We start from the raw sequence: 21,334 nt of genomic DNA, 5'->3' as shown, positions 1-21,334 counted from the left end.
AAGGGGTAGCACCTAGAATTAAATCAGATTTTAAATTACTTCAGAATCATTTCCCCTTATTTTGGCTTGATGCTTAACCAATAAGCTTAAAATATTGAAAGAATTTGTCATTGTTAACACCCCAACCCTATATATTCCCCCACCCCCGTCAGGTGCTGTTTAACTGAACATCAAATCTTGCATTCTAAAATCACCTGTGCTTTTGGTTCAGGTTTAAGATTCATGAGGTATGAAACATGTCCGTGTAGCCTCAGCTGCTTCTGCACACATATGAACGCTATGATGTAATTCTGTACAGCTAAGTATTGCCATTAGAGTGTGGTATATTAAATGCTCCAGTTTCCCCCTACATCTTGCAGCAGAACAATAGCCCCGAGCTGTAGGTCAACATTTCTAGGTGCAGGGAAATTTTTTCACAGTGTGGTTCACTGGGTTTCAGAGACTGACATCTGTGTCATTTTTAGACATATCTGGTCCTTGCCTGGAGCTCTTTTGAGGAGGAAAATGGATACAAGGACACACATGTAACACAAACATGCCTGTTGTATCGTGCCTCATCCTGTTTGTGGTTATCAAAAATAAAAATAAAATCAAAAACCCACAAGGGAAAAAACCCACAAAGACACAGCCAACATTTAATGTTACTGTGTTACTGGTACAACTATATTTATTTTTCTTAGATTAATGAGTTCAATAAAAATCCTGAACACTAGCCAATAGCTAATCATCATTAGAGCATCACACACTCAGAATCGTCCAAGCTCGTGTAGCAGATGTTTAGAAATGTTTTCTTCAAATTGGAAAATAAATTCTCAAACACGTGTGTTTGGATACGGAGACTAGCTGGCCCCCTAATAGGGACTGATATCTTCCAGCTCTGATTTCAATATCGTTGCTACATATCGTGGCATTCTTTTCTTATCTGCTGAACTTCTCACAAAGTCAAAGACGCAGCCTGCTGTCCAGTGCTCAGGCATCACACCTGCACAGTGCCACATCTTACCATATTCCTCCAGTCACCGTTTTCATGGAGTGTAACCCACTTATCATCTAACAACTGGGTGGTGCTTGGTGATGCACTTTTTAGTGGCATTATTGTGCCCATTGGTATAATCTGCAGTAATCAAGGTAGTATAACCTCCAATTATGTGTTTTATTATCTCATTATCCACCTTGAAACTAGTACAACTCTTAGCAGGCCTATTTTTCTTCCTTCCTTGGCCAATTGTGATTATTATTTTAATGTTAATCACTGTCATAACCCCTTGGTATTTCAAAGCAAACACGCTTTCAATGGCAATGTGAAGCAAGTTTTAGCTCTATAAAGCCGTCTGATCTGATGTTGATGGGAGGCTGCATCTTTTCCATTTATAGATCTGAGCAACCCAGTGAATGGTTGCTGTTTTACCGCTTTGCAATCCATTTTATAAGCACTGGAAACGCAGCAGTTCTTAGCAACAATAGGAGAAGGCTATCACATACTTTGGGGAGCCGGCCATAGTTTATTCCAAAAAGAGACATAAGGAAAATCAGCCTCGTGATACTGTTCAGTCTGTTTCTGACCTCTCAGTTGTGCACCTGCCCAGCCAATCAGATTACATAAAGAGGCCTCTCATGTTTGTAAAGTCCAGAATGCAATGCCCATCAAGTACCTAGACATGTTAGAATATACTTATCATGAGACTTCATATTGTCCCTTCTTTGGGCTTGTATGTATGAATGTAAATATACTCATATGCATAAAGTAATATTTGACAAATATATTGTTCATATAAAAGTATTTTAAGGAAACAGTTATATTTCATAAACTAAAGGATTAGCTGACTTATTATAAAGTTCTTCAATTTTTGTCCTATATTGTACCATTTAAATGAGAAAAGGAGAGCCTGGTCCTGGCTCACATCTGTTATCCCAGGGTTGGTTGCAGAGGCAAGGGTATTAGGAGTTGAAGGCTACTCTCAACTATATGCTTAGCTCAAGATCTCTCTTTGGGACATGAGGTTCTGTCAGAAATGTAAAGATTTTCTGTTACTTCAAGAAATGTGATGGCTGCAGCGCAAGGTTGTGGTTTTGGTCGCTATCAGATTCATTTCTTAAAAGAAAATTAGAGCTTCCAAGTTAAGACACCGAGACTCACAAGTTTCCTTTTCTTCCGCTTGGTATAGAATCTCATTATATAGTCCTAGCTGGCCTGGCACACTCTCTGTAGCCCAGGCTGGTCTCAAACATGTACCAGTGCCCCAGCTCAGACTTCTGAGAGCTGAGATTTCAGACATACACCACCATCCATGGCTTAAATATATTTAATTTTTTTTAACTTTTTGCCTTAACCAAGAATTTTCACATTCCTTTCCATCCATGTCAATTGGTAGTCCCACTAACATGCATCCCTGTTTTAACCACATATATAGCATATAGTGTACAAATTGTACCCACAGCAGACCCACAATGAAATGGCCAAGAAAACAGTAAGATGAGTCGCAAGACAGCCAAGCATAGGCCGACAGATGTGGTGCGCAAAGAAAGTCACAAGGTTGGGAGGTGGAAGAGGGTGATGGCGACATCAGGAGAAAGCTGCTCCTGAGGAAAGATTTAGTCACAGCATCTAGATTGACAAGAGCAATTTTAAAGGTTCAAATCCCTGAACTACAAATTACCATAGTACATCCTGGGGGAGGGGGGGAAGTAGATTGATTGTACAGGAGGAAGGATGCTCAGATATGATCAAATGGAGGATATGCAAAACTGGAAATGAAGCTTGAGGCATGTTCAAGGACGTAGTTTTCATAAGCCCATGCTTGTGTCTCTGAGACTTGTCTCACTCTGTTTGGAGGTTTGTTTGTGGACTTTGATGTGCTTTATCCATTTCACTGTGGGCTTTGCTGTGGGTACTGTCTATACACTATATATGCAGTTAGGACAGGTGTGTGTATTAGTGAAACTACAAATTGAGATAAGCTTGGTGGTTGACATTTACTGCAAGTTCAGGGACTCACAGAAGGCTGTATTGGGTAGAAGCGAACAGGATAGCATTGGATGGAGGCCGTGGAGGCCGTGAGATGTAGCAGAAGCAGGAGCAGCAGAAGGTCATGTCTGGAAACCAGCCAGGACTGTCTGAAGGCCTGCTCAGTGGTCACTTCAAAAGCAATTAAGTGGAATTTATTGGCCAAATGGATTTCAACGGTGAGAGAAAATGTGAATCTAGAACCTTGCCTAGGTTCTCTTTGGGAAACAGCAATGTGTCCAGAAGGTTGAATGGAAGGATATTTGGGTGGAAGGATTGCAGTGGGAAGTTTACCCAGGGAGCAAGACTGAGTGGAAAAGTTGTCAAAGCAAGAAATAAAACAGACCGGCATGGAAATATTCTAAAATATATCAATATATCCACCCGCGAGACCAGATCAGATTACATTGCAATACTCACAGAGATACCTAGAAATATGTGAACGTTAAGGGAGAGGATGAGTCCGCGAGTGTAGACAGGCTAACATAAATCCCCAGCTGACAACAGAGCGGAGACTTCATCAAGCAAGAAGCCTCCCGAGATGCTCTGTGCAGAGCCTGTCAGCACAGCACATGCCAAGACGACAATGTAGCGTTTCCTCTTCAAATAAAGTTCAACAAACCATAAATCTTAAAATTGTTCAGAAATATATAGTCTCTGGTTATAACTCACACAAATATGTCAAGCCTAGAGGTAAAGAATATGCTTTCTTTTCTTCCTCTTGTGGCCTCATATTTGAGATCTTCCTTCCTCAGCTTCCCAAGATACCAAGCAGTCTAAATCATGTGCTTTGGGAGATTAGATAATACAGAAAGGCTTTATGCATTAGAGTGATGTTTAAATCTGGCAACATCAATCTCGTCGGTGGCTGTAGCATGTGCACACATCAGTGGAAATATAAATTGGTTCAGCCACTTTGGAGAACAATTTGGCAATGTGCATGAGTTAAACTACATCATAATTTTCAGATATATTCCATGAAGCAGCTTGTGACAGCATAGCTGGCAATGGATATTTTGAAAACTTAATTTTCATTATGAAAATAAATAAATACTAGTGGTCCATTCAAAAAAAATAGTTCAATTAGACTGCAGAAGAGGAAAACAATGAAATCAGAAAGTCTGAACCGATCTCACATGCCATGCTGAGTGAAATAAAGCAAATTTATAATACGATGTTGTTGTTTATGCTTTGTTAAATGGCATCGATGCCCTTTGTTTGTACACATGGAACGTATGAAGCTGAGTTAAGTATTTGGATTCATGTTAAACGATTCTGTGTGTGTGTGTCATACCATGCATAGATAGATGTGAGAATAACGGGAAGAAGTTGCTGTTTATAATTTGGATTCACTACTCCACTGAGTTAAAGAGACAGCCAGATAGTTCAGAACCACTGTAGCCAGAGGGCCTAGGATGTGGTGGTTTTACTACACAGGCTCACAGGAAGCGTAGCTGTGCTCCTGACAGCAGGGGAAGGCACTTGGATTATAACGAGACATCTACGCTCTCAGATCCTTTCTGTTTGGCCTCAGGAACAGCCAGGCTTTAGTGCTGAGGAATTGGCAGCTTTGTTTGAAAAAACGTAACTGGATAATGTTAAGAATATAGAGCAGTCTATGTCCCAAAGGTTAGTCACACATGGATGTCACCACTCTTTACCAAGCAAAATTCCGTTTTTCTCCATTACTGCAGCAGAAGGAAACAGGATCAAAATTCTGTGCTGGTTTCCATCCAAATACAGCAGCACACGATGTACTAGGCATTGGCCTGGGAGAGTCCAAAACCGCATTTTTTCTCGTTACCCCATCTTCCTCAAAAACAAACTCCTCTCACAAAACCAAGATGAACTTTGCACAGAAGCTAACATAAACCAAAAGAGAATGTAGGAGAATGGGAAAACCTGGTGCGTACCTCCTCTTTTGTGCTCTGCTCCGGTCTAGTAGATGATATGGAACAGTGGTGTTTCCAGAGATGGTGTTGGTTAAGCTGATCAGTTCTACTTGAATCCAGTACAAGCTGGCACTCACGCAAACATCTTTATTAGTCAAGGTTCCATGGAGAAACAGAACTGATAGAATGAATATATACATATACATATATATATATATATATATATATATATTTATTTATCAGAGTGACTTACAGGCTGTGGTCTGGCTTGTCCAATAATGGCTATCTCCACACAAAAAGTTCAAGGATCCAATAGTTATTCAGTCCATGGGGCTAGATGTCTTCAAGTATATCTCAGAAACCTAAAGAGGTGGACTCTAGTACTAGCGAAGGAATGATTTGCCACTGAGAACAGTGACAAGCAAGCAAATAGAGATTTCCTTTCTTGCAGGTCCCTTATATAGGTTGCCACAAGAATGTGGGTCACAGACTTAAGGTGGGTCTCGTCATCTCAAATGTGCATGGTATTGGGTCTGGAGAATGGAACCTCTGGCTTGATAGACAAGATCTCTACCTTTGAGATCCACCCTGCAGGTCTATTTATTTTTTGTTAAAGCTAGGTTTTGCTGACATGGTACTTCCTACATAGTTCAGACTGGTCTTGAACCCATGGAGGTTCTCTTGTTCCAGCCTCTCGAGCACAGGTGGGCAACACCATATGAAGCTTCTGTCGTGGTCATTGTGCAGTGGGCTAACTTCTCCTGCTGAAGGAGACTGTGGGGTAAGTGTAAAGTTCTACTTTGAGAAGAGAAGCAAGCTTAAGGTCAGGGTTATTATTATTTTTTTTGTAAGCTCCTTTTAAAGAATTTCTCGCATCCAAAATGCCTGAAAATCAGTCAAAATGGAATAAGATTCTTGATCTCAGTCAGTGTCTTAGATCTGACATTACCCCATCCATAAGCCAGAAAATACAGACAGGAGAAAGAGCAACTACATGAAAAGAGAAAAGTGAATGAAAAGGCCACGGATTGATGACTCCTGAAGTCTCCTCTGTGTACTGTAGATGAAAATGAATTTGGGGAGACCATTATTCCCCACCTGCACTCACCTCAAAATCCCATTACTAAGTGGACGCAGTTTTAAATAAATCAATTGGAACCCACCGAGTAGGCTTTGACACAGCTGTAATGGCTTGCCAGGTGCAATGTATTTAGGAAGGAACGGCACAGTGACATACTTGGACTTTGCAGGTACCATGCATAGTGGAAAAGTCTGCTTGTTGAGGGGGATTTTTGTGAATGCATTTAGAATCACAAGAACCTTTCTTCTCTGAGATATACTTCCAGGAAACACAGGCAGTTGAGACTCAGCTTTCATTTTTTTTTCCCAGCCCCACAAATAAGTTGTCTTGGTCACGCCTCGTTAGAAAAAAGAAAACCCTTGTCACTTTTCGGAGGATCTCAACACAATCCAGTTTTGAAGTTTTATTTTAATGATGATATCCTTTTTTTTTTTTTTTTTGCTATTTCTAGACAGTAACTTCTTTGAAAGAACTGCAGCATATGGAGAGATCATTTCCTGAAAGGACAGACAACCATACTAAATGTAATCTAGCTAAAAAGTAAACAAAAATATGGATATTACCACTTGTGTTATGTCATGGTCTATGGAAACCCCAAATACAATATTCTAAGACTTTACGAAGTCATAGAGATGTAATAATTATAACGTCCCATAAGTAAATGTTAACTTTAGAGTGGAAGCCACGATGTAACTTTTGAAAGGAAATGCAAATGAACCACTCTGTCATTCTGTGGCAGAAACCTATGACAATCTGCAACTGATGTGACCATTTTAACTACATCTTTGCACTTACCCTATAGTCTTCTCCAGCAAACATTACTTTCTATGGTATAAGAAAGGTTATTATTCGTATGGTCCCTCTCCTCTCAAGGGGCAAGTAGAATAACAGAGGCTATAACGTATACTTGTACTCAACTAGAGTTGAAAATAGAGTGCCACAAACATATACAAATACAAAGTATGGATTTCTCAAAGGAGTTATTAGATTTTGCTAAAGGAAGAAGGACCAGATATGCCAGAGGATTCATGGGGTTTTACTGGATGAATTGCAAACTAAAGTAAATATCATGGGCAAGATGGGGTACGAGGTATTATTCATGGTTAAAGTTGGGAAATGATCACGGGGTGCTGTCAAACTTTATTTATTAGAAGATGGGAAGCGTTCAAGGGTTTCAAAGTGAAGAACGTTTTGGGAAAGGCTTGTGCTCATTGTTTTGTAGAGAAACCTTATATGGAGAAAGTGGATGCAGTGGGATTTTGAGAATGTTCAGCAAGAAAAGAGGGCAGGGATTTAGCAAACAGTTAGTAGCTAATTTGAGGCGAGGGGGTGGGGGAGATGAGGGAATTTTGAAGTGAGTCCCAGTGTGGAATTCTCTCTATTGGAATTAAGAAACATGAAGAAAGGGTAGGGCTTGAGATGATTTTGAATGTATCAGTGGTGAAAGAGTCAGCAAGATGCTTGAAAGATGCGTGGAAGGGAGGTCACAGCTGAGCACATAAAGCCAGTAATCTTGAGATTGTGCGGCACTGTAGAGAAGCTTATCAACAGAGAGATGGAGAGAAGAGCCTAAAGGACAAACCAATATACAGTGAGGATCCTGTAGAATGGCCCAGAAAATGTAGGACTGATAATCATAGGGACCAAGAGCCCCAAAATTCTTTGCAATGCATGGCAAAGCCAATGAAACTGTCTCAAAAGAGACATTTTTGTTTTATAAGAAACCACATGAATTTTGGGACAGTCTCTGCTTAGATCACAGCACTAAAGTGACCAAATTTTTAAAAATGAGAATAGATAAATGAAATTTTATTCATAAAACAAGTGGCAACTCCCCCATACCTTAATTTGCCCATCCCTCGAACCATAGGACAGAGGGGGTTGTCAGAAGAAATTGGGACTGAAAATGCATGGAGCAAGCAATTGTGCTGAGTGTCATTCAGAGGACCAACAGCATTGTCAAAGAGAAGTGGACCCTGCACTAGGGAACTATACAAACATTATGAGATTATTTTTTAATACAGTGGTAGCGGAAACCATTATGCTGTCAAGTATACAGATAGGGATAAGGAGAAAATGAACAAAATTGCATATTATATCCATATATTGGCAGCATCTCGAGATTTGCAGAATTGATGGAATTTTTAAGTCCACATGTTGGCTTCCATGCATACCTCACACTTTCTGCTCTGTAAAGGCAAAAGTGAAGGGAGAGAGAGGCAAGGATCTTTAGGATCGTGGGAGGTAGGCAGGACTCTGGGGAGCTGGTTCTGATCTTAGAGCCCACTGTTAGCATGAGCCAAGCTTTGCTTACTTTCAGCTGTTTCTCTCCTCATATGTCTTGATGTCTAGGAAAGGAAGCCATGTAATTGAACAACTCATAATTTGAAAGCAAAGATCAGTTGTACAAAAGGAGAATGAAGACCATACTTCATAACAACACAAGTGTCCTGAGTTTAGCTGGGTGCACTGCGTAGCCAGCATGAAGTAGTGTCAAAACAAGAGAAGATTAGTGCGGTTTTCCCAAGAACACTACTATTAGCCCTGTTAATTCCTGTGTGCGGGTCTCCACCTTGATGGGCAGGCATACCAAACTGGATTCTTCACAGAGACCATAATTGATGGCATGCTTTTATTCTGCTAGAACACTCCAGTGACTCTTAGACCCCCCTCCCCCCACACTACCACCATACACACACGAATTCCCTCTTCCCTGGTCCACTTCTTTCTCCCTTTGTTAGCTCCAGCTGCATCCTTCCCTCAGCAGGAATCCCAGGCATCTGGATCACACAGCCAGCTCAGAGTCTTTGCATCTGTTGTTCGCTGTCCTTATCATGACCCTTCCCCCAAAATGAAAACAAGCCAGCCCATGTGCAAGCCTCTATCAACTCCTCCAGGTTTCCGCTCCTATGTAATCTTTCCCAGGCTAGATTCCTAGCTACTACCATCACTAAGGATGTCTTCTCAGCTCTCAGCAACCCCTGACAGCCTCAATTGCTTCCTTTTGCTCTGTGGCCCTTAGGTGATCTAGAATGTTCAGTTATTTTCTCACTTATATATATATATTATTTACCATCTGTCCCATCATCAGTACCATCCTCTCCACTAGTGTGACATTGGGCTACTGTAATTTACCTGAGTCACCGCACTTTTGCCAACACTCTGAAAGATGCCCGGTACCCTGTAGCTGTCCTATGAGAACACTGTCTCAATACATAAATGGATATTTGGATCGAGAGATGTGGTACCATCGGTAACGTTTCTGTCCATTCTGCTTCCATTAAGTTTGGCCAGTTTAGGAATGAGGAGAGTGAATTTATTTTGGTTGACTATTCCTGGAGATGAAGAAGCCTTGGCTACAGAAGTGGCATGTCCCACTATGGTTGAAGAAGCATTGCAAGCACTGCCAGGGTTAGCAGTGTGATGATAGACTGCTGAGCTTCAGGCTATTCAGGCTAGGGTCTACTAACCGGATTGCACATATTAATTACCTCCTTAACTTCCAAGAAGCCACAGTGGGGGGGGGGGGGGTGAGCAATGTGACATCATTTGCCTAAGATCAACAGGTTGCAAATGACAAGGCCAGGGGTCCCCTCATGTTTTCTGAAGCAGGAGCTGTGTTTCCATGCTACAGTTCTGCAAGTCCCTTTGGGAACAACTCCTCCTTAGACTGTGTTGGGGGAGGACCTGCTGCCCCAAGAGATGGATATTCCAACAATATAATCCTTCCAAAGCATTCATGTTCCTTTATTGCCCTTCTGTCTAGCTTAACAGCAGCTCTCCTGGCAGCCGGCTTTTCCCGAACTGGGACAAGTTTCGGCCTTGGCAAGGTTAAGAAGTTAGTTTACAGGGCAGGCAGTGTGAGCCGCTGAAAGCGGAAATACAGCCTGGCAGCACTGTGGCCGCTGCCCACCCAGCTCAATGGCCTCCTACTCCTGCCAGGTCTCAGGATCTTCTCTTTTTTGCCCCAATAGGCAAGAAAGGGGTTCTGTACCTCTTTCTAAGATCTTTTTCTTCTGATATAATGCTCACAAGGAAACCCAGGGTCATAGAAATGCTAAGCAAGAACTTTGCCACTGAACCATTCCCTCCCAACACTTGCCTTTGGCAAACAAAAATGCCTAACGTGGACTGACTGGCTGTCATTTGTCCACAGGACTGAGGAGACATCACTCCTAAATCAGTTAGATTAAAATAGCAAGTGCTTTATGGGATCACAGTTCTGAAGGTCAGAATTTGGAATGGGTTTAGACCAAGAGTTTTCACACTGGCCACATCTGGAATCCCTGGTATCGATGTGGTCTTCTGGTGATTGGAATGAGCATAGCTAATGAAATATGGCGAACTTACTAGCTGGGATAGGTGGCCAGCTAAGCAGCGCATCTCTTCTAACGAACTCTGTCCAAGCTCTTTCCCAGGGTGACCCACTTCTCAGAACAGGAGTCCCAGTGAGGAAGTTCTTTTCAAGTCCCCTCTTGTGTTGTATCTTCCAATGTATTTTAACCACAGCAGGCCATAGAGTCCAGCAGAGTCACTGTTAGAAGTGGCCAGATAAGGATGTTGCCCAGAACAATCTGCTTAGTGATACTATGTCACCAACTGGAACTGAAAATCAATCTGCTCAACTTCAAGTGTTTGAAATTCTGCAGTTTTCATCCTGGGATTTGTCCAGAACACCTCCAAATTCAAGAACTGAGTTTCTCTACACATCCCAATCCATTTTCCACTTTTCAAAATGTATAAAATCTTAAATATGAGGGGTTTGTGTGTATGGGCATATTTCTGTTTTGTATGTGTGTATATGTATCTCTCTCTCTCTCTCTCTCTCTCTTTCTGTGTGTGTGTGTGTGTGTGTGTGTGTGTGTGTGTGTGTGTGTTTAATGAGAGACTGGATCTTATCAAGTAACTCTTGCTGGTTTAGAAATTACTTGGTAGACTAGATTGGCCTTGAACTCAGAGATATCTTTGTATTCTACCTCCTGAGAATAGGTTAAAGGTATGTACTGCCACGCCAAGCTCCAAGATAAATTCTTTGCAGCCACAGATGATCTCTTGCTCTCTTACTTTACAGAACTCTGTGTGTGTATATGTGTGAATGTGTGTGTGTGTGTGTGTGTGTGTGAGAGAGAGAGAGAGGGAGAGAGAGGGAGGGAGGGAAAAAGGGAGGGAGGGAGGGAGGGAGGGAGGGAGGAAGAGAGATTGAATGTGTGAGAGGTATGAGTGTTCTGGTTGCCCTGGAAACTTTTGCATTATCCGAAATGAGTACCAAGAAAATTGATCCTTCCTAACATGGACTCAGATGTGCAAAGACTAATGGAGGTTAACTGAATGAGATGTCCCTATTCCACGTTTAATAAAAGCAGAGTGGAATTATGCAAGTATGTAGATAAGCTAATCATCTGACCTAATCAGCAATTCAAATTTTAAAAAGCCTTTCTGATTATTTTCTTAGTTTGGCTGAGGGTTTGAATATGAGGAATTTCTCAGAATGGTGGCAGCAGATGTATTTTATAATATTTATTGAAAATATTGGAAAGAAGTCTTTAAGTAGGATCCTCCTGAAAAGCACATCCAAACCGATAACTTCCTTAGCATATTTTATCCTTAAGTTTATGCAAGCACCACATTATTCAGATGATCATACAAGAGCTCCAGCCTTTCCTGGGATATCTCAGACAGTTAGCTTTAGGCTTGGCCTTTATCCTCTTGCAGAACAAACCAAGCCCTCCTCTAGCTGGGCTGTCTTTGACAACTCCTTTTGTATTTTGTCTTGTAATGTATCTATATTCCTCATTACATTGTGCTAGAGGTCCTGGTAGACCCATACGGGATCTGATATGTGTTATATACAAGGGATTATTTCTATTTCTGGTTATTTCTTGTAATTAAATATAGAAAGTTAATGCTAAATCATCTGGAATAAATTCAGCAGTTTCAATATATAAAACAACTCTACATCTCGAGGGGCAGTAATTGTATTAAAAGATTCTGGGAAAATCTAATAAAGCCATGAGAATATTATATAATTCTGACTTTTGAACAGAACCATAGGGCTTTGAGCTACTTTACTTATTTTCCTGACTTATAACATTCCATTTCTGATTTAAGAGTATAGAATGTAGGGGCTCTGGAAATTTATGTTTTTCTCATACATTATGAGGGAGAATTAACTGGTTCTTTTTATAAACTGAAATATTTTGTTTTCAGAATATTTGTTTTTAATTGCCCCCAATCAATTACTGCAAGCTATTGGCCAGTATTCATTTTCTGCACATAATGAGGATATTTCAGCATTAATAAAAGATATCATAATTTCTGTTTGGTCTAATATTATTAATTGATAGAGTCTCATTTTTTCTTTCAGAATCAATTCAGAAAACTTTTCTACATAGGACGTTAATTTTTTTTACTCTGTTTTTGTGGTAAAAATATCTATCCTAAGGTAATATCTTCTCTCTGTCTAAAAATTACTCAAGGAAAATGAGTAGGCGGTAGTATGGCCTGGATTCATTCGAGTTCTAGATACAGGCAATTCATGTGTGCATATTGTAATTTCTCTTTTACAAAAGCCAATTCTATCCCTGCCTCAGTTGATAATTTCCTTAGACTATTTAAGTTCTTATCACCTTTTAAGTTTTGAAATAAATTACATAGTTCTTCAGTAATTATCTTGATTGTTTATCACATGTTAGTATCTCCTAGCAATTTTTGAAAATCATTAAGAGTTCATCATTTATTTCTCCTGATTTGTTTCTGTAGTTGAATTTTCTGTAAACCTATTTAATATCCTAGGTAATTAAGAGAATCTTCTCTCTGTATTTTTTCCGGAGCAATTTGTAACACACAACAAGACAAAATTCTCTTTACTTCATCAAACATTATTTCTAAAGTCTCTGTGTCTGCATCAACTGAAGATTGTTAACAGTCAGGCATCTGTACTGGCCTCCCCTTGAGGTTCTGACAGGCTATGTCCTCCACTATCTGCACTAAGAGCACCTTCTATGTACATTCTCTAAGATCCCTTTTAAAGGGCCCCTGCCCACCCCACATCTCCCTTTTTCTCACTCTGCTTTTCTGCCTTTGTCTCTCTGTCTGTCTGTCTGTCTGTCTGTCTCTCTCTCTCTCTCTCTCTCTCTCTCTGTGTCTGTCTCTCTCTCTCTTTGCCTTTCTCTTCTCTTCTGCTGTTCCTATCCCCACAGGCCACCCTCACCCCTCCCCTTCCTTTTTTTTTATGTTACCTTACCCCTAATAAAAAGCCCTTGCACATGAGTTCTGTTACATGGCATATTTCTCTCTCATGCTGCTTTTTTGAAATGACAACAAAGATATCATGGTAAAATATAGATTGAGGGAACTGTTTATGGATTATTTCGAATGGTTGTTGTACAAAATATTGACAAAAGGTAGGGCTGTTTAACATCATTTTGGAAGACTTTTCCACTGATACCTTTTAACAGGCTGAAAATTATTATAAGTAGGCTCTGTGACAGCAAATTTTTCTCTATCCTGTTCTTGTAAAGGTATAGTTTAAAAAACAGTCTTCTATAGTAGAGCAGCCTTTAGGTAATAAAAAAAGGGGGAAGGGAATTCCAGGTGGTACAGAGTTCATTGACTGAATCACCTTATCAATAGCTTTCATATCTATTATTTTTCTCTATTTTCCAAGCTTCTTTTTAATGACAAATATAGGGGGCTTCCAAAGACTGATCAGTTCTTCAATATGTTGAGCCTTTAGCTGCTCCCTCACCAGGTGTTCTAATGTCTGTAATTTTTTGATGCCAAAGGCCATTGTTCTTTCTAGCCAATTTTGTCATTTAACCATTTTAAAGGTAGTGTTGTTCGTACCTTTCAAAGATCAGCAACTGTTTTACCCTGCCTATGTACATCCTGAATAGCAATAGCTATTCTTGATAATACCTTTTAATATTATTTCAGAAGCCCTTTTTATTTTATGAGTGAAGAAATGTTAATATGTGTTTTCCATTGCTGTAACAAATCATAAACTCATTGCTATGCTAGTCACATATGGCTTTACTTTCCCTATCTGCTCTTCTGGCCCTATATATATGACCCACCTTGAACTTTGTTTTATGTGAGATAAAGTTCCAATCACTAGAAGCTAAATATTTACTTCCTGAGGAGAACAATCTGGTGGCCAAGATTTTGGTGAAATTATTGTTATATCTGTGCCAATGTCTAATAAACCTTCAAGTACAATGCCATTTATTCATATATTTAGCTTTGGTCTTTGATCATTTATAGAAGTATGACAAAACACTTGTTTTATAGTCTCTTCTGAAAATTTTACTTTATTGTTTGAGGCTGTTCTGTCATCTAGAGCTTTATGGGTTTTAACAACAGGCATTAAATCTTTTAATTGCTCTGTGGAGTTTTCTGAATGCTGACAAGGAATGATTGAACCAAATTAAAATCTGTGAGAGACCTTCTAAGGCATTTCCTGTTGGCAAAGGGTTACCTTGCCTGTCCCATGTTAATCTGCATTCATTATTCCAATACTGGTTTTTGCCACACCTTCTGCATATTCTAGGAGTTTGAATACTAGTGTTTGGATTATCTCTAGACATAAACATTATTTCTAAGAATATCTTGACTACAATCCCTTTTCTGATGATCTTGTTTGCTTCAATTAAGACATCTGACCTTTTGACTTTTCTTAAAATTTTTAGAAAACGCTTCTCCTGTCAAAGTAATCGTAAATGTGAGATCCAATATCAGTATTTTGGACCCATTCATCCACAGGTTCTGATCTTACCTTTAAAGGAATAATTGCCCTTTTACATTCTGAATTAGCAAAGATCAAATTAATATCTGTCTAAATTCTTGATCTGAGAGCATTCTATTTACAGCTTAAGTCAATCTTTGTTAAAAATATTATTTTTACTTTATTTTATTTTTATTTGACAAATATTATGCCAATCCCAGCTAAGTTGATTATCCCTTCATTTAATTTTTCAATTTTCAAACCTTCCTTTGTGGAACTATATAGAGTCCTAACTCCCTGCATCATGATATTGTTTCCCATTCTTAATTTGTAAAAGATTTTAAAAAAGAAATAAAACCTGATTGCCTCCCTAAGAATTCACAGGTGTCTCACCTGCTCTGCTGACTTTTCAGTTTTTCAATAGCTTCAGTATTGGAGGTATGTGTGGGAAACCAGCTACAGTGACAGTGCTCAGCTGTGCAAGCAGGGACTTTGGGGGCTGCAGGGTGCCCAGAGCAGGGTTGCAGAAGATCTTCATTGTGCTACATACCCAAGCTGAGGGTAACTGCAGCTGCTCTAGCACCACAAGTGGAGGAGAAGTGAGCCCTCTGAAAAGTGCATGGGGAGATGGTGTAGGAAGAGCCCATGAGGCTAGGACACAGCATGGGAGGGCACCAGCTGCCTGGATGACAGAGCTGGCAATGGGCACCTGCCTCAGGCTGTTGGAGACCCTGCAGGAGGCTGTGACTGCAGATTTGGTGCTGGGATGTGCAGCCCAAGCGTGGTTGTTAAAGAGACTACATACTGAAAAAAGCCCTACTGAGAAAAGCCAGAGACCTGCAGCAGCTCGGAGAAATGGTGGCTTTAAAAGGCACCCCTTGATCTTGCCACACATTGGACACAGGTGAAGTGATTATTTATATCGTTCTATTATTAAATAAAACTCAGGAGTCAGATATTGGGGTTAAAACCTGATAGATCTGAAGAACAACAGAAGAACGATCAGCTGAACCTGCCTCTCCACACCTGCACATCAAAAGGTCTGCAAATGAATCAAGCTAAGCTCTTCTTGATTCCATCCTGTTTTTCTCTATCCTAATCTTAGTCCACCAAAAACTATGAGGTTAATTCTGGCCAATCGAATTTTGACTCTGCCCTCTGATTTAAAAAGAAAGAATTGCAGTATTTGAGGACAAAGCTAGAGAAGATAGGTAATCCAATGTGTGTTGTGTTAGGAGCGGCGGGCTGCTTTCCCCGGCACCCGGCCGCCCACATGGCTAGCTTATGTCCCAAAATAATTACACGGAAACTGTATTCTTTTAAACACTGCTTGGCCCATTAGTTCCAGCCTCTTCTCGGCTAACTCTCGCACCTGGACTAACCCATTTCTAATAATCTGTGTAGCCCACCAGGTGGCTTACCAGGGAAGATCTTAACCTGCGTCTGTCTGGAGTGTGAGAATCATGGCGACTCCTTGACTCAGCTTCTTTCTCCCAGCATTCTGTTCTGTTTACTCCACCTACCTATGTTTTAACCTATGAGGGCCAGCCAAGCAGTTTCTTTATTTTTTAACCAATGACCTTCCTCCATCAAATGTGTATCAGTATTTTCTTGTCAGAGACTTTGGAACTCGGACACATTTATTCAACTGAACATTTATTATTCACAGAATATATGTTATTCACAGAAAACCCCATTTGTCTAAGCTCTTAACTCTCTGGGTAAAATTTTCAGTCTTTGCATCGTTAACATTTTAGAGTGATAGATTCTTTAGTGTGGATGGTTGAGTGTTCAGAGTATTATAGACTATTCAGCAATGTCCTTGACTTATCTACAATATGACAATAACAGTCTTATGTCCCGAATAGCACCCTACCTCTCCAGACTTGACAGGCAAAGTATTTCCATATTCTCTCAAAATCTCTGGGGCAGACCAATGAGGAATTTATCCACATTTAAAGATGACTATTGTAGAGTGTTTGAATTAATTCATATAATATTTAACAAGCAATATCATTTCACAAAGCACTTTTCTATTTGCATGGACCTAGAGAGAGAAAGTGTGTCATCTACTCTAGCATCCACCAGATGCAATGAGTACCAGTTTCTTCAGTTCAAAACCAGTGGAGACCCTCTAGGGTTAGTTTTTTCCAGCCACACTGTAAATATTGTGGACAACCACAAATTGTCTCTTCCTAAATGAAACATGATGAAATATCAGCCTTTACTTTTGGGTCCATAATGCATAGCTGCAAAAAAAAAAAAAGATATTTGAAAAATAAAAGGTATCTTTTTTTCTCAATTGTATCCAAATATCATTCTAACCATATTTTTAAATATGCTCGAACCTAACTTCCCTTGTAATCTTGATTTGAAATGGAGTTGTACCACAAATGTCATTGTAACTTGTTTTTAAGTACGTGTTGCTTTCCGTGGCTAACAGTGGTGGTTTTGGAAAGCCTCTGTTTTCCATTGAGAAGTAAACTTCTGGATTGGAATCATGTGTTTTAACTTTTGCATAAGGGAATTTTCAAATGAGGAGGTGTGCTTTCTCTCTAAGGGAGGTGAGACTTGAAATTTCGGGCACTGATTTCCAAAGCTAGTCACAGAGGGGGAAAATGGCAAAAAAAAAAAAAAAAAAAAAAAAAAAAAAAAAAAAAAAAAAAAAAAAAAAATCTAACTTTAAAATTCATGGGTTATTTTAGACTGAATTACTCATCAAAATGCTCAGGTGGCTTTGGTCAGCAGGAGCAGGAGATCATCATCTTACCTTAACAAGTCTTCAGCAAAAGGAGGATCATATGTAGAAATAATTTGAAAAGGCTGTAGCCATGATAGAGACCAGAGCATACTTTGCAACACAAATAAACAGATATTAGAAATGCTTGCAGCTTCCACCTCCGCCATTTTTATGTAGTAAAGGTTCTGCCCCACTGGCAGTTGTGATAAACTGCGAGGTGACAGGTCACTGAAGAAAAAACAAAAAATATCCATGCCCACTTTGTTCCTTTTTTAACCTCGCATGAGAGTGTGAAGCGAATAATACCTTCTCTGCCTCATGCCCTGTATCCTCTAGGGAAAGCGCTAATGAAAACTGGTGTGGCTGGAAACCTGGCAACAGAAGAGAGCAGGAGAAACCAGGGGGTGGAACAGGTTGCTTAGGAGCTCTGTTATTAGCTCTGACCACTCCACTTCAGCAATATCACAATTTACTGATATTGATGACCTTTGTTCTAGCGCATACAGGGAACTCTTGGGATCTATTGCAGGTATGGTGTTCACCACAGGGACAAGGAAAAGATGTCTGTGAACGGTCAGTGCATAAAACACTAATTCCAGGAGTTTCCGGGATTCTGCTCATGGGAATGCTCGACGTTGGTCCAGCATGGAGTTCAGCCATGCACACTAATTTTAATTCGTTATATATGCCTTTTCTTCCCAGCACAAATGGACCCCCGAGGCCTATCTCCCAGACAAAGTAAAAGTGACAGCGATGATGATGACCTGCCAAATGTGACCTTAGATAGCGTTAATGAAACTGGATCCACGGCCCTTTCCATAGCCAGAGCAGTCCAAGAGTAAGTACCGCATTCCCGGAATGCAATGAGCATTGCAAGGTGATCGGTGGATAATGGGACTTGAAGCCTCTCTGCTTCCTCAGGCGCGGCATTCGGGATCTCAACTAGCATGTGTGGCTGTGGCTGTCCATTTTGCCTGCATGCTTTGGGAGCAGCAGGTTGTAGCAAAGAATGGAATGTCTCAAAAGAGGGGGGGGGGGTTGTTGTTAGACATAAGAACTCTGCACATCCTTTCAAAGACCCCTTGGTCTTTTCTGAATATTGGTGTCCAGTTATGGCCATCGTTACTTGCCTGCAAAGGGAAGGGCAATAGAATGTTTCAAGTATTTTTATCTTGGTATATATCGTGATTCTTTTCAATGCTTTTTAATTTTTAGTTTTAATTGTATGTGTGTATGCTCATGACTGCAGTACTTGTGGAGGCCAGAAGAGGTCATCCGATCCCCTGGAGGTGACTTTACCTGCAGCTCTGTGTGAGCAGCCAGCCCTGGTGAAAAGCACATACTGCCTTTAACTTCTGGGCCATCTGTCCAGTCCGCCCTTATGTTGCTTTGATAGGAAACTACAGAACAGCTTTATGGGAGATTTAAATTGGGAGGGTGCTGTGTCAGGACTCTGGAGGACAGAAATCATAGGCACCTTTCTGATGGAGTTTTTTCTTCTTTGTTTTCTTTAACTTGGACCACAGAATAAGAAATCAATCTCTGCATGCAGAAAACAACTGCATTTGTATTGTTGTCGTCTCCGTGTGGGACGGAACTTGTGGTGTCCTCATGTACTTTTCTGTACACTGTTCTCTAACAATGGCATTTGTGTTCTGTCTAGGACAGAACATGTGCTTGCCTGTGTGTACAATAACATCTTTAATGTTGTTAAGATAGAACTGAAAAAATTGTGTGTATGTAAAATGTACAAGTTATGGATGCGATAGGCTTGAGGACAGTGAAATGATCACCACAGTCAAGTTAATTCGTGTGCCCATCCTTTCACGAGGTACCTTTTGTTGCTCCTCTTTAGGATCCTTAAGATCTATTTATTTTATTTTATGTGTATGGGTACTTTGCTATACGAATGTATATATGCATGTAAGTCCACCTACCATGTACATGCCTGATATCTTCAGAGGATGGGATCAACATTTGATTCCTTAGAACTGAAGTTATAGATGTGAGTCATCATATAGGTGTTTAGAATTGGACCCAGGTCCTCTGTAAGACCAAGAAGTTCTTTTAACCCCTGAGCTATCTTTCCAGCACACGAGCTATTTCTTAGCAGATGTCAAATATATAGGACAGTGTTGTTAACTTTAGTTACCATGGGATATGACAGATCATGAATTTACCTTTTTATTGAAAATTTTTCCACCCCGCATCCCATCTCTTGTAACCTACTACCCTGCTCTGTTTTTCTACATTCGACTTGTATAACTCCACAAATTAGTGGTAACTCTTTGATCTGCTTAAGAGATGCAGTTTCAAGCTGCAAGATTTTGTATAAAAATGCAAGTCCTTGTCCTTGAAAATATTCTCACAATCATGTATGCATATTCAGCGGAGCTCGATTTATTATTCCTGTTGGTGTTTTCATTAAAAGGTTAGTAAAGCATACGCTGAGCGTCTATCACCTAGAAAGCTGCAGAATACCTGAATCATCAATGATTAATACACCATCCTCAAGTCGGACTCTGCATGCAAGCATTTAAAAGTACTTAGATACTTTGGGTGTAACAACCAGAATGCCGTGAAACAGTCTCTCAAATACAGGGATATTTACAAACTTCTAGCAATACAGAGAAAAAAAATTTGCTGTCAGAATTAAACAATCCATGTCAAGTTACAGAAAATTCTGTTCCCTGATTTGGTTAGCATTAATTTTCAATGTATTTCTTCAGTTGTACCTTTGTCTTCTTGCTCATGTTTTCTCTTGAACTCCTGATGTTTGTAATTCTTTCACTATTACCTTCTCTTTCACCTCTTTTTTCTTGCTCTTCAGCTGATGCCCAGTGTTAACTCACACTATTAAAAACACCAGTCTAGCATATAAACAAGGAGAAGATTTCAGAGGATTCCTGAGGGTCTTTCCTTTTTCTGGGCTTGTAGACCTGTTCTGGGCCTATTGGGTGGAGAAGCATGCAGGGAGGAAGATGGTGAAATCAGTTTTCTGCAGAACAGACGAATGAGTTTTAAACTGTAAGAGTGTGAGTTCATGGTTTGTCTTTCCAGTTATAGGGCAGTGGCACCCTGGTCTAAGGTCACCCTATGGTTTTCCCGCATCTCCTTTTTCAGCTGCAATGTAGAGTTGGCCGTGAGAGCAGAAAGATGGGTGAGGGGGGAGGAAATTCAGGAAGATTGACACTAGGATGTGTCAGACTTTTGATGAAGACTCATAACACCAGGTTGAAATGCAGAGCAGATGTGTCCAGCGGATGCTCTCTGTCCCTGTCCTGCTTGCTTAGTTGTTTGCCAATTTGACACAAGCTCCAGTTATCTTAGAGGCAGAACTGCAAATGAGAACATGCCTCCATCCAATTTGTTATAGGCAAGTCTGTGGGGATATTTTCTTGATAAATGGCTTAAATGAGAGGACCGGCTCACTAGGGAAATGCTGGAACATGGAACCCATGTTCCACGGTACTATAAGAAAAAAGACTGAGAAAGTCATGAAGAGCAAGTCAGTAGAGCTGTGTTTCTCCATGGTCTCTACTTCCGTTTCTGCCTCCAAGACCCTGCCTTGAGCTTCTCTGACTTCTCTCAATGATGGACTTATAAGCTATAAGTTGAAATAAACCCCATCCTTCTCAAGGTGCATTTGGCCGTCATGTTTGTCACAGAAATTGAAAGCAAACCAAGACGGCTTCTGTATTCATCTGGATACAGTGTGGCCTCATGTACTGTAATGTTGACAGAAACACACACACACACACACACACACACACACAAATACACAAATCTCATCTCATGAAAGATAAGACACAGTTTATTCTGTAGACAAATATGACAGACCCTAGCCCAGGAAAGGTTTCAAGTCACCCTGTTCCACTTGATAATAGGTTGATTA

At 40.3% G+C, this 21,334-nt stretch overlaps 1 protein-coding gene across 1 annotated transcript in view; it reads left to right on the top strand.

Annotated features, from left to right (window-relative positions):
* Positions 1 to 21,334, top strand: part of Klf12 (Kruppel like factor 12) — a 379,112-nt gene that overhangs the window by 245,705 nt on the left and 112,073 nt on the right. Inside the window, exon 5 of the mRNA XM_041666771.1 lies at positions 18,142 to 18,277. Coding sequence (XP_041522705.1) covers positions 18,142 to 18,277 — 136 coding nt within the window. The remainder of the gene's footprint in view (positions 1 to 18,141; positions 18,278 to 21,334) is intronic.

The sequence above is a fragment of the Microtus oregoni genome, unplaced genomic scaffold (genome assembly GCF_018167655.1).
Source record: "Microtus oregoni isolate MIOR12 unplaced genomic scaffold, Mior012 000001F_ref0000356, whole genome shotgun sequence".
Lineage (NCBI taxonomy): Eukaryota > Metazoa > Chordata > Mammalia > Rodentia > Cricetidae > Microtus > Microtus oregoni.
This window is presented reverse-complemented; position numbering and strand designations above follow the sequence as displayed.